Source organism: Equus asinus, chromosome 13 (genome assembly GCF_041296235.1).
Source record: "Equus asinus isolate D_3611 breed Donkey chromosome 13, EquAss-T2T_v2, whole genome shotgun sequence".
NCBI lineage: Eukaryota > Metazoa > Chordata > Mammalia > Perissodactyla > Equidae > Equus > Equus asinus.
In genome coordinates this window covers 13,148,955-13,163,119 of record NC_091802.1, presented here as the reverse complement: position 1 = coordinate 13,163,119, position 14,165 = coordinate 13,148,955, and the positions used below count along the sequence as shown (strand labels likewise).

Sequence of the window (14,165 nt, the reverse complement as noted above, 5' to 3'; positions counted from 1 at the left end):
GCCTCTTGAATCCATTCTTTGACAGGGGCCCATGTGGACATCTCCCTGTTCCAAGTGGCCCACTTTAAAGAGGAGGGGATGCTCCTGGAGAAGCCGGCCAGGGTGGAGCCATGTTACGCAGTCCTGGAAAACCCCAGCTTCTCCCCGGTGGGAGTTCTACTGAGAATGATCCATGCTGCCCTGCCTTTCATTCCCGTCACCTCCACCGTGTTGCTGTACTATCACTTTCAACCTGAGGAAGTCACCTTCCACCTCTACCTGATCCCCAACGACTGCACCATTCGGAAGGTGGACTAAGAGCCAGAAAGGGCGGGCCAGGGTGGGCTGTGAGCAATCATGAAATGCAGCCAGAGAGCCCCCCAGATGGGTCAACTGGGAATAAGGATAGGCCTCTTTATAAAAGGGTACCTTGAAGTGGGTGAATAATCCTGCCCCCTGCTCAGCCATGGACTGGTCTCCTGGCTCCCTAAGGTCTCCCCCAGTGGGGTTTGCTGCTCCCTCACTCATCTCTGGGCAACCTTTTGCAGACTCTTTCCAGGCGTCAAAAGGATGGGAAGGCCCCATGCCCAGAACTCTCTCCTTTCCCCAGTTCTCACTTCTTCTCTAGCAATGCCCCGAGACCCACCCTGAACTTAGCCAAGGCCAAGGGTGGGCTTTCTGTGTAGCAGTGCATGGGGGGAGAGGGGTGCAGGGGTGGTACAGCCCCCCCTTCCCACACAAACACAGAGAAGCACCACGTTACTTTATTCAGACCAGACTCCATAGGACGGAATCTCTGAGCCAGACACCAGACACAGCCACATCTCCCTTGATCATTGTTCTGTATGCTCCTTAGGCCATAGACGATGAAGAAAAGAAGTTCCAGTTTGTGCGAATACACAAGCCACCCCCGCTGACCCCACTCTACGTGGGCTCCCGCTACACTGTGTCCGGTCCAAAGAAGCTAGAAATAATCCCCAAGGTGAGCAGCCCAGATGTTCGCCCCTCACTGGGATCAGAGGTCACGCTTGGGAATACCTGTGGGGCAGGTCTCATAGCATTCCCAGGGACAAGGCAAAATGGAGTTGGGCAGACAGCAAGAGGGACTTAGGGTGAGCAGGAATGCTTCAAAGATTGGGAGAAAGGAAGCTAGTGAGAAGGAGGGTCCCATTCAGGATGGGGACGACAATGGGGTTTGACTTAGGGGTACTGAGAAGTGTTGGGCTATAGGATGCCAATGTCCTCCAGGCGAAAGCACCAGGTACACATCTGGAGCTGAACACTCTGGGTTTATTACTCACTGCAGTAAGAGAATATGAGCCATGGGGAACGGCGTGGCCTCTCAGTACAAGAGCATTGGAAAGAACTCAGTATAGGATTTGGGCCTTGGTTGGGTAATTTGGGGAAAAGCCTAAGGAAATGGAGATTTTCTCTAGATTGGGTGTTGTCAGAAGGCAGGAGCAGTTCTATGATTGGGAACCTCAACAAATCTTATCTCTAGAGAGGGCAGATACAGCAAGGACAAAGCTATAATTGCTAACACAGCAGTCACTCATTTAGTGGGAAGAAGGGATGTTTGGCATTTTGTGGGTTGCAAAGTGACCTGTCTGAAGGGGACATTCTGTGAAATTGCGTGTGTCCTACAAGGACAAAATGGCTGGGATGGCAGCCTCAGGTGAGACTGTAATAACACTGAGCTTTGGCTGTGAGCATCAGATCAGTCCCTGGATGTCACGGGCAGGCTTTTGTTCTTTCTCAGTCTCCCCTTTCAGCCACTGGGGCATGACATCAGGCCACTGGACATTCGTCCATGACATTCAATCTTCACCCTGCCCAGATTTTGCTGCTTAGGATCAGAGGGTCCACTGAATGGTAGTCTGTGGTTGACTTCTTTTCTCCTTCTGTTGTGAGATGAATCGTTGAGCCATCTCATGTGACAATGACAAATGGAATAGATGTCCAGTAGTTAGGAGGAAGTGATATATCTTTTGAGTTGGGAAACATGAATCCAAGGATAAATACCTTGGATTTTCCTGCTATATCAGTTGTAAACAAGGGAAGAGAGACATGATTCAGTCATTCAACAAACATTCACCCAGTGCCAACTATGCACCGTCTTCAGTGGGGATAATTCAGTGAAAAAGACAAAGCCTTGTACTTGGGAAGATGACATCCTGGTGGGGTGAGACCTATATAAATAATTAAAGAAATAATGACCACGAACCATGAAATTCTGTAAAGAAAACACAACCAAGCCATGTAAGAGAGTGACTTGGGCAACTTTATACTGGGTGGTCAGGGGAAGTGTCTCTGAGGAGGTGACATTTGAACTGAGACTTGAGTGACAAGAAGGGCTCAGGGACATGGAGATTTGTGGCAGAGCACTTCAGGAGCAGAGGCATAGAGGCAGGAGGGAGCTTGATACCTCCAGGTGACAAAGTGGAGGCCAGTGTGGCAGAGCTTAATGAGTGCAGCAAAAGACAGGAGGAAGATGGGGCCAGACAAGAGGCAGAGGTTTTGCAGGGTCCATTGGCCCCATTAGCCCTGACCTGGAGTTTGGATTTTGTTCTAAGTGCAATGACAGGCTTTTAGAGGGTCTTAAACTTGGTAATACAAGACCTGATTTACTTTCATATAGATGCCTCTGGCTGCTGGGTAAGAATGGAAACACGGACAAGTGGAAAGGCTATTGCAATACTGCAGGCAGCAGTTGATGGTGGCCTGACTGGGAAGGTCGCAGTGGAGACGGAGAAAGGTTGATAGATTCACAGCATATCTTGAAGGTAGAGCCAATAGGACTTGGCCTGTGGGGAGGGAAAGGAAGGAGTTAAGGATGATGCCTAAATCTGGAAACTGAGTGCTGAGTGGGCAGTGGTGCCATTTACTGAGTTTGGGGAAAGTGGGGAGAGAGAATGTTTGGAAGACAGTTGGGAATCAAGAGTTCTGTCTTGGATGTGATTTAGGAAAGGAGATGAATATAAATTTTCTGTTGATTGAAAGTGGGTCAAGTTTAGGATCCAATGAGAAGAGAGGATTTGGGCTGGAGAAATCAGGGTTTGGGGTCAAGATAGGGGAGACAGAGGAAGGAGGATCTGGTTCAAGGTGGAGGGAGAAGGATCCGGTTTAGGATGTGCGAGCACTACATTTAAGGATGAGTCCTGACTCATCCATGGGGTCCCAGCTGTGTCCTCATCCTTCCGAGTCACGATTTGTGGGAAATTAGGAAAAGAGCAGTGTCTGAAGGTAATGATTAATTTCAGTACTGATCATCCTAGTGTCCCGGTGGGGTTGAGCAGGGCCAAGCGGATGTCAGATGGAGAAAGATCTCACTTACAGGATGATCGGTGGCTTCTCACATGACGACTCTTTCTCTCTGCAGGAATTGGAACTCTGTTATCGGAGTCCTGGGGAATCCCAGCTCTTCTCTGAGTTCTACATTGACCATTTCGGGACAGGGATCAAGCTGCAAATGAGAGACAAGAAAGATGGGACTGTGGTATGGGAGGCCTTGGTGAAACGAGGTAAAGTTGAGACAAGTCCAGGGAGCTTAGAGGTGGGAGAGAGAAAGTCAATTAAAGTGTGCATGTGTGTGTGTGTGTGTGTGTGTGTGAGTTTGTATAATCACAATTTGCTGATGGGAAAAAAAATAGCTCAAAGAAATAACGTGGCTTTTTCTAGTTGCATGACAGCTGATATGATAATAATTTGAACTCAAGTTAATCTGACTCTAAGCTCCATGCTCTCTCCCAAGAACCACGGGAGAGAACCATGGTGTCTCCACACTGCCCTTTAATTAACAGATTTCAACATGCACAAGGCCTTTGGCAAAGTTTCTCACAATAGCTTGGATGTGAGATGAAAGAATAAGAAGTAGGTGGTTATAGGGTTGTACGGATTGAGCCAATTTTGGCAATATCAGATACTCTAACCTGGATCATTCAGTTATTTTCAAGGTAGGCAAGAGGGAATCAAATAATGAATTTTCAGGGGTGGATGAAACTTTACAGTCTCTTAGTCCAGCACCAACAGCCCCAAGAACCAAAATACCCTAAACAGTTTTAGGAACAACCAGCCATTGTCAGCTATTGAAATATGGTGAATCTGCCTTTCGAGCTGCGACAAACAGGCTTCACAGTGTGGTGGGAAAGAGTGGGCTTCACTCAGTCTTGGCTTGGGTGCCATCACAGGTGGAGAACTAACCAGCCCCAGCATCACCCCTGGGTTTGAAACCCGCTCTGGCACTTACTTGCTGCGTGATCTTGGGAAAATCAAATAACTCATTTGAGTCTCGGGTTCCTCAGCTGTAAAATCAGGATCATAATGCCTAACTTGTAGGATTAAATAAAATGATGTAGGAACATGTTTCATGCGGTGGCCCTTAGTAAACAGTAGTAAAATTATTCTTTTTCCTCATATTAAGCCAATCTCTTCCTCCTCTTAGTCTCAACTCTGTCCCTTGGAGCTGACAGAAGTCTATTTCCTTCCTCATGGGAAAACCCTTCATATACTTGAAGACTGTGATCATGGCCTCCTCTAAGCCTCCTCTTATGCCAGTTAAACATTTCCAGTTCCTGCCATCACTGCTCTTCTATTTCGAATAACTGGGATTCTTTGAAACCCAGTCACTTTCCTCAGTATATGCTCCAGTTTGCAGATGAGTCAGGATGGACTCCATGCTGTCCAGTCAGCAGGAAGGATGTGGAACACCATCCTCCCTCCATATGAATGAAACCGGTGCTCCCAGTCCCGCAACCGGAGCTGCCCTCTCCTGGTGTCCACCTCCCCACACTGTCAGGTCACACTGAACTGGGGCTCTGCTCAGAATCTCAGGTCTTGTCCACATGAGCTGCTGTGGACTCCCCCTTCCTCTCCTTATGAAAGTAATTGTTTAAGCCTCTTCATTGGTTGTTGTTGCCGTAGTTTTTCCTATTGAAATTCACCCTTTCCTCCCAAGGGCTAAGATTTTCTTGATCTTGATTCTTAATTCTGACATCAAAATCCAGAACGGTGTGAGTCTAGAAGGCCAAACAAAGACAAGGAGGTACATTTCTGCTCAGGATAAGGAGATCTCAGATAGTTTAAGCTACCTAGCGAGGGACTTAGTTATTTTTCCACCAGGATTCCATTCAGGCCAAGACTGGATTAAACCATGTCTAGAGTGTGGAGGAAGAAACTGCTGTTGCTCATTTACTTGCCTTCTCTCTCTCTCTCTCTCCCTCTCTCCCACTCTCTCTCTCTCTCTTTCCCTGTCTGTGGTCATGGCCTGTGGGCCTCAATTTCTCCGTGGTCATGAGGAAGGGATTCACCCACACAATCTCGAAGGAGCTTTCCAGCCCTCACTCTAGATTCTATCAGAATTTGTCTGTAGCTAGTTCTCAGAATCAAAGAATCTCAGAAGTGGGTAAGAGTTTTGAGGATTATCACTTGTGTCAATAACTAGCACTGTTACAGATGCTTCTTCATATCTGTTTTCCTCCAGGAGATCTCAGACTTACCGCGACTCCGGTCCCTCCAGCCCTGAAAGGTCAGTAACAGCTGTTAGAGATCGCAGGAGCCATGGCAGTTCTGGAGTGTACTATCTGGTCCTGGAAGGGAGGGAAGAGAGAAAGAAAGGGATTCCATCATTGCAAACCTCACAAGGGATCAAGCCTTGGACAGTGGTGTGTGCCCTGGGGCAGAGTCCCTCCCCATCCCCCTTACTCCTGCCCGTGGAAGCCCTGGCACCTCCCACTGGACAGCCTCAAACGCCTCCATCATGAACCCCCCCCCACTAACCCCCCCAACCCCCAGCTCAAGCAGAGTGCTAGGCTAGATGCTGACATGACAGAGGGCAGAGGTGCCTTTCTGGTGGTTACAGGGGGAGAAGGAGCCAGGGATGCAGCTGAGGTGAGTGCAGAGAGCTGGGGGCGGGGGGCGCGGCATGGGAGGTAGAAGCCATGGTGAAGCCCTTCTTTGTTTGTTGGCAGTCTCACCTTCACACGGACTTGCACCAGCCTCGCTGCACTTCGTGGACCGGTACCGGGAGCAGCTGGTGGCTCGAGTGACATCGGTGGACCCCGTCCTGGACAAGCTGCATGGACTGGTGCTGAGCGAAGAGCAGTATGAGAAAGTGCGGGCTGAGGCCACCACACCGAGCCAGATGCGCAAGCTGTTTAGCTTCAGCAAGTCCTGGGACTGGGCCTGCAAAGACAAATTCTACCAAGCCCTGAAGGAGACCCATCCTCACCTAATTGTGGAACTCTGGGAGAAGTGGGGCCATGGAGGAGAGCTGGGGACTGCCAGCAAGCTCGGCAGCTGAAGTCTCAACACCACTGTGAGTCCTGGCTCGGCCTCACCACTCTTCAGGTCTCCATTTCTTCATCTTGAAACAAGGTGTCATCCGAGTTGCCTTCCAACCTTAAAGTTATGGAGCTTTGATGACATCTTTGCTGGGTACCCACCCTGCCTCCCTTGGCTTTCACCTGCCGGCTGTCCAGGTGGGATGGCAGCATCTCAGGGAATGTCCATCTGGAGCTGGCAGGACTTCTGCAGACCTTGTAGAAGCCTAACCCAAGAGCCTGGTCTGGTGGCCACAGCAGCCAAGCCCAGAGCCCTCCCTGTGCCATCCAGATGCCAGGAGGAGCACGGGGGACATGGGACTAGCCACTTCTGGCTGGAGACAGACAATGAAAATGGACACCTTGGGGGTTTTGAATGGCTTGTGAACAGGGGCAAAAGCAGATTTATTTTTCATTTGTCTGTGTTGAGCTTGGTTTTCCTATTAGTCCAAATTGTGCTTTGTTGTTTCTGAAGTCTAGATGGATTCCTAGAGAGGAGCGGGGTGAAGAAGGAGACCAAAGGGGAACGGAGTCTAGGTCTTAGCTTAGATGTCTTCTCCTGTAGAAAGTGATTCCATGCCCTTAGACCTGGCTTTGGTGCCACGGCCCTGTGGCCCTACAACACCTTGTGTCCCTCACCCCATCAGAGTGCTCAGCACATGGCATTGTCCCTCCTGCTTCATTGCTGGTCTCCCTTACTAGATAGTAAGCTCCCTGAGGACAAGAACTGTGTCTAATCTGCTCATCAGTTTATTCCCTGGCACATGGTGGGTATCAAGTGAGGATTTATGAATAGGTAAGTGATAAAGGAACTCTCCCTAGATACATCCTTTAATTCCCTTCCTGGCCACCATACCATCCATGAGATTCGGGGCCCACCCTAGTAACAATCCCCAAGTTAGTAGGCCACCCCCAGGGCCCCAGTGATTCAGTAATCTCAGAACTGAATCCATTGATGTTGAAACATTTATACCAATGTTGTTCTCAACTCACGAGAGCAAAGCTTCACTCATGCTACCCACGCCCAACACACAGCAGCACACGTTGATGGCATCTCCCTCCCCACTCAGTCACCTTCCTCCCTCAGCCACTCCTTCCTGCTGTCCACTTGGGCCTCACCCCCTGCTCTTACCCTCTACTGCACAGCCTGGGGTTGGGGGGTCTCTCTTCTCTGGCTTCCCTGACTCTGAGGACTGTTCCAAAGGTTAAATGAGACAATACATGGATATGCCCAGATCAGCCTTTAGCACATAGTAAGTACACAATAAGCGGTAGACATAATCTCTTGGTTTCACTCTTCACTGGGTGAGTGAGAGAGGTCAGCATATCTGTACTTCCCACAACCACCCCAAAAGAGAATTCAACAGAGTTAGTGCACGAACATTGAAAAAATTGAGAAGGGAAGGGTCCACACCTGTGGCATCAGTCCCAGTTGCTTTGTAAGCGTGTGCCAGAGGTGTCACCTTCTGGACTCATTGACTTTTTTGCTCAGGCCACGTTGCTAACAGGTTCGATAAATTTGGCTGACTCTGTTAGGACCTGCCTCTGGACGAGGGTGTTCCTGAACTTTTGGATCCCAGCTCTTGGAGCTCTCTTGTGATGGAATTGGAGTCTAGCAGGACACTCATATTTGAGAAGGATGTTCTTTTTCTAAGATCCAGGTAACTATGACTGCTTTCTGGTCCCAGGTAGGATAAGCCTATGCAGAAGGCATGATATTGTCAGGATTCTGCACCCAAGACTCCGGCTCTCTGCTTCCAAGGACAAGAGATCTTGCTGATTTGAATGGATTCCAGATCAGCTCCCTGTGTCAGCAGTTTTCTGGTGAATTCAGCAGGTATACGACTTGACTCTGAATTTGATATCCTCGGCTATCTTAAGGAAAAAAGGTATGCCATGTTTGTCTTAGAGCCTGCTTCTTCTCCAAATGTGGCTAACACCCTCGTGTAGATCTCCCAGAAGCAGGGAAGAATACTCTCAGGACAAAACTCTTTGCTTCCATTGCCTTGCACTGGGCACCACATTACCTATAGACACTGCCCATTAACTGGTTCTAATTTACCGATTCTCAAGGTAAAACCCAGATCCCCCTGGAGGAAGCTCTGATCCTGTTCACCAGGAAGCCACAGGTGGAGCCTGGTAGTTCAGGGCCTGCCACTGACACTGTCCTCCAGTGTTAGCTCCCAGCTGGGGCTGTGACGATGGTTGGGGCGGGCGACACAGTAGAGAATCGTTGCAGGCCGGGTGTCTGGGGGCAGCCTTCAACTTCCTGCCATGTCATCTCTAAGGAGTACCCGACCTTGGGGAGACCCAAACAGCCCTCACTCCCTTGCTATTTTCAATAGCCCAGGGATATGTTCAACGAGCAAGAGGGCACAGACATCCTTGAAGCTGAACCCAGACCTGTGTGAACGCTGAAGTCAGAGTCTGCCAGTGCGGCCACCCATCCTTGCCCTGTTCTAAAAGTGTTCTATGTATAAACCATGGAACCCTAATGGCTACTCCAGAGAAACAGAACCCATAGGATGTGTGTACATATACACATATATATAGTGAGAGAGATTTATTTGAAGGAAGTGGCTTACACAATCATGGAGGCTGGCAAGTCCAAAATCTGCAAGGTGGACCAGCAGGCTGGAGACCCAGGATGAGCTGATGTTGCAGCCGCCTGCTGGCGGAATTCCCTCTTGCTCAGCGGAGGTCAGTCTCTTGTTCTCTTCAGACCTTCAGCTGAGTGGATGAGGCTGACCCACATTCTGCAGGGCAAGCTGCTTTACTCAAAGTCCACTCATTTAAATGTTAATCCCATCCAACTACACCCTCAAAGAAACATTCAGAATAATGTTTGACCAAATATCTGGGCACAGTGGCCCAGTCAAGTTGACACATAAAATCAACCATCACAAACCCAATGATGACAGGCACTACTGACATCTTCATTTCACGAGGACACTGAGGCGGAGAGATGTTAAGTAACGTCCCCAAAGTGTCAGAGAAAGTAGGTGGTGGAGTTGGGATTCAACACATGGTAGGCTGGCTGCACAGTCCGCCCTCCTAACCACCACGCAAGCCTCTGTCAGATGAACCGCTCACCATCTTCTAGACATGGAAATGCAGGGAAACTAGAGATTCCGGGGACTCGTTTACGATTGCCCACTATGGGGCTGAGAACATAAATTTGGGACTAGGTCATTCTTTCTTACTATCGGACAGACTTCAGCTGCCCAAAACTTTAGGCTTCTATGCCGCTTCATAGGCCTCCTGAAATCTCTTTTTTTTTTTTTAATTTCTTGTGGCATCTACTGAGTTTCAAGAAACTATTTTCTTTAACCAGTGGGATGCAGCCTGTTGGTAAAAGCAGAGGTATTTTCAGGGTCTGCATTCTGCCTTACTTGTGATCATCCGTGCCAAGGTATTGTACCAAAGTCTGACCAAAATGACTTTGGTGTGGGGACCAGACCCATGTCTCCCACAGGGGTGAGATCCACCTCCTCCTGCCCCCAGATTAGCCCGTTCCCAGGATAGCTGACAGCGGGACTATCCAGTTCCTTCAGAGGAGGCCCTCCTTCACCTCTGCTTGCAGGAGCAGGCATGTCTGGGGACTGGGTCCCTTCAGCACCGGCAGTAACTGCTGTTTTGCATAACAAAGGTAGATTGTGTTGGCCCAGACATCTTTGAAATACTATGGATGAAGGAAAGCTGAGCTGTGGGGGTGGTGTGTGTAACGTTTGTGTGTTGTGAGGGGGTGTGTGTGTGTGTCCTCCTGTGATGGGCAGTCAGGAGTGGAGTGTAATGGACTCAGCTGCCTGCCCGGCCCTCCCTTCTTTTTCAGAACTGCCCCCTCTCCCCCCTACAGGCTCAATTGCTGCAGGAATAGCCATGTGCGTCCAACTGGCTCTTTTTCCCTAGCCCCAGCAGCCAGGCCACAGAGGAGATGTTAGCAGGGGGCAGCTTCTGGGACTAATGGAGGAAGCCAGGGTGCAGTAGGAAGGAAAATGAAGCAGGTGGGCAGAGAGAAGCAGGGGTGAGGGATGGAGACCATGTGCGCCCTGGAATGCCCCGTCTTCTGTCGCCGCTTCCACTGTGTTGCTAAAGCCACAATACGTCTGTGCTCTTGAGTTTCGTAAGACATACTGCTTCTTTATAATTTCCCCTCTTTTGCTTAAGCTAGTTCCAACGACTTTTCTGTTATTTGCAACCAAGAATCCTAAAAAAAAGCACACTGCCTTTGATCCCTTTTGGAATAAGGCAGGAACTTAATGCCTTCCCAGGGCCCCTTAAATCTCTACGCCCCTCCCACTAATGCACTATAGCCAGCTCCTCATTATAACAACATTTGGTTCTAGCGACCCTTGGTCATCTGGGGCCCAAATCGGTCCCAATCAGGCACTGCCACAGCATGACCTCCCCCCTACCCTATTATTAGGGGCCAGTGGGCATTTGTATATCATGAAACTGCATTCTCCAAATTGGGGAACAGCAGGGCAGAATGCTAGGTGGACAGGGGGCCTAAGATTGAGGAATATGTGGGAGACAGAATTTAGACTGTATATCGAGTTGTGGGACAATAGGGAGGGGCAGCACAGGGAGCCACCAAGGCGTAATGGGAAGACAAGGACAGACTACAGGGAAGGCAGGAGAAGTCCTGCTATTAGGAGGAATGAGGGGGAAAGGAGCACCGAAGGATGAGCTCAGATATTGACAGGTCAGTAAAAGGCCAGAGAAGGGCCAGCTGCAAGGATTCAGTTCTGCAGGGCCAGCCCCTACTGATTAGAGCCTGAGTGTGAGCGGCAATACCCTCCGTGACCCTAGAATTTCCCCAGAGCCTTTGTTCCCCTTGGCACCTTGCCCCCATCAGAACAGGCCAGCCCAGTCCTTGGAAGGCGTTGTCCGAGCAGGGCAGGGATCTCTCTCTTTGCTCAAGGGCCAAAGGTCTTCAGTGCTCGCTAGTGAGCAGCTTCAGCCCTTGGGAGTGCAAAAAGACCTCAGGCTGGTCCATGTGCAGAGAAAAGAGCTTTATTGCTCCGGCTCCCAAGCGACAATTTCCAAACTATACAACGCCATTTGGATACAAACCTGGCAACACCCACAAAGCCTCTAGCCTGGGACTGGGCAGCAGCACAGGCACCCACCAACAAGGCCCCCAGCACAATTAGCTCATAAAGCGACCCAAATAGTATCCCCGCCCCCACCCCACCCCACCCCACCCCCACCCCACCCCACCCCACCCCCACCCCACCCCACCCCCCATAGACAAAACCAACGCCCACAGTCCCACTACTTCCGCCGGTAGCGGCACGTGCACGCGTGAACCCAGCACCCTCGGGGCCTACGACAGCGCAGGCGCAGGGCGGACATTCAACCAACGTTTGCCCAAGTTCAGCAATGAATGAATTCTCAAGTGACGATACTCTTTAAAAAGTTAAATAAATTGTCCTCCACTCCCACCCTCCCCACCCTCCCCCGCATTTTTCCCATAAGGGCCGGTCTTGCCCGCCCCGTGCATTGTTGATCCTTTTTCCCTTCCCACGGTCTTCTCCAACAAAACACCACCCTTCACCTAAGGTATTGTAGCGCCGAACAGATCTCTCGGATTTCAGCGTCCAGGCATCTCTTCACACTGGCATAAGCTTGCCGCCACAGTCTTCGAGGACAGCCCTCCCGCAGACCCCGGCCAGGACCCCCCAGTTCTGCGCTGGGCGCGAGCTATAGGTCTCCATCCAGGGAGGTGTGCAGCCAAGGGTCCCACGCCGTGCACAACACGTCCCGAGCGTGCTTCCCATCAGGACAGCTCCTCTGGCAATGAGGCTCGGCTCGGCTTGGCAGCAGCAGGAAAGCCTAAGCAGGGAAAAGGCACAGTCCGGGTCAGCCTGAACCCCTGGGGGCGCAGCGCGCTACCCAGACAAACGCCACTTACCGCGTCTTGCGCTCCGGCGGCGTCCGTTGCGCACTCAGGTCGGTCAGTTCCCGCGCTCCGAGCTCTGTCTGCGCCAGCTCGGGGGCACAGCTGGCTCCTCCTGGGGCGATGCAGCATCACAGGGCTCCGGCCCAGCCCGGGCCTGGCGCCGACCCTGCCCGCGGGGCCTTCTTTGGAAGGCTGCAGGCTCGGGTCTGGCTCATCCCTGGGAGAACTCGAGCCCACCCACAGACTTGCAGACAGGGCAAGAACGGAAAGGGGCGCAGAGACTTCTCCGGCCGAGAGGGAGCGGCCAAAGGGGCCTCTACTTTCCAGGCTCCCCAAACCCACTACCCTAGGGCCACCCATCAAAAGGACCACGAGGGGTGAGGTTACCCCCAGAGCTCCGAAAGAACTTGTCCCGACAGGAGAGCGGCTGGTGGGCTGCGGCCCCATCCCCCGATATCCTGTTCTACAGGGACCGAAAAACAAGTAGGGTATTCAGGACGTCTTCCCAAATCACAAAACATGTGAGTGCACAAAGTATGATTAAGCAACAACCTTAAAACAAAGTTAGGAAAAATGTCCCAGTGCAAACTGCACCTTAGCCTGCTGATGGCAGCTGCCAGTCATCGATTCTTCTTTTCTCCTGGGAGAACAGACAACACAGGACAGATAGGTACAGAGACGGATATCTAGACATGGAATAGAGACTGTTCCCCCAAATCACGAGGTGACGAAGTAGTGAGTACCCCCAAACACAAGCCGCGGAAGCCAAGCCGAGTGCCTCGCCTATTTTCATTCCCACTCCCCCCGCCTCTGGGCCGTCTGGTCCTTCCTCTCCCGACCTGCGCGGAGGCCTCGGCGAGCTGAAGATGTGACTCCCACAGCGCATCAAAGGGAAGCGGAGAGCGCAGCCTGGGACACGGTGGCGCCCGCGTCCCCGGAGACGACCAGGCCCCCGCGCCCTCCCGCGACCTCTCAGAGCAGCCCCGGCCGCGTCCTCCTACGGGAGGCCTCCCAGGAGCGCGCGTCCAGCCGAGCTTTCTCGCGGGCGACGCGCGAGGCCTGCTCCGGTCCTCTGCGGACTAAGCTCAGGCGGACCCCGCGCAGCCGCGCTTCATCCATGAGCGCAGGGGCCGGGCGCGCGGGACGCTCGGGGGCGCCCGGAAAGGAAGAGGGGCCGTGATGGGGCGCGCGAGGAGGGGCTCAGAGACAGTGCGTCGGCCCCTGCCCGGATCTCCACCACCATCACTCCCCTCCCCGCCAGCCTGTCGCAGCCGGAAGCTCTGGAAATGTATTGGCAAATCGGGAGCCGTTCCCGTGGCAGCCAGCGGATAAGTGGGGCAGGTCTTGGAGACCCTAAGACCCTAAGAAAGGCTAGAAAAAAACAAGGGGAACAGTTGCACGTCTGCAATAGCGACAGTTGAAATTCTGAGGAAAAGGCAGTGAGCTGGGACACGAATCCTGGCTCTGTTACCCACTAGATACGTGATCTTGGAAAAGTCTAAACTTAACTTCTCTGAACTTCGGTTTTCAGATTGCTAAGACGGGTATACCACCACAAACAAAGGGTTGTTTGAGGATGACATGGGCCAATGTGTATGAAGTTGTTGGTGTAGGGCTGGTACACAGCTACTCATTCAGTGAACAACCATTAGACAGTCAGTCAACAAACCTTACTTTCATTGCGCCTGAGGCTGTCCTAGGTGCTGGTGGTACCAGAAGCTACAGTGTCTCTGCCCTCAAGCAACTTTATATTCTAGTGACAAGGACCGAAGAAATCTGTAAATAAATACATTTGTAAGATAATTTCAGGTACTCTTAGGGGCTTTTAAGAAAATAAAAATTGGGGAGTGTAATAGTTGCGGGGGAGGTGTCGGGAGAGGGGGGGGATCAACAACTCTGGCTGGGATGCTCAGGGAGGACTTTCCCAAGGAGGTGTCGTTTTGTGAGACGTTTGCCCACAGACA

General features: G+C 51.4%; 1 protein-coding gene across 3 annotated transcripts in view; it reads left to right on the top strand.

Moving 5' to 3' along the window:
- NLRP1 (NLR family pyrin domain containing 1) overlaps positions 1-11,737 on the top strand; it is a 54,740-nt gene extending 43,003 nt beyond the window's left edge. For 2 of the 3 annotated variants that reach the window (XM_044745306.2, XM_070482509.1), the window contains 5 exons: positions 26-288; positions 836-961; positions 3,359-3,500; positions 5,459-5,503; positions 5,946-11,737. In XM_044745306.2, the coding sequence (XP_044601241.2) occupies positions 26-288; positions 836-961; positions 3,359-3,500; positions 5,459-5,503; positions 5,946-6,277 (908 nt within the window). In that variant the 3' untranslated portion in view covers positions 6,278-11,737. Of the gene's footprint in view, positions 1-25; positions 289-835; positions 962-2,617; positions 2,763-3,358; positions 3,501-5,458; positions 5,504-5,945 lie in introns of all 3 variants that reach the window. The other variant, XR_011493611.1, reaches the window with a different exon arrangement.
- Positions 11,738-14,165: the final 2,428 nt, after the last annotated feature.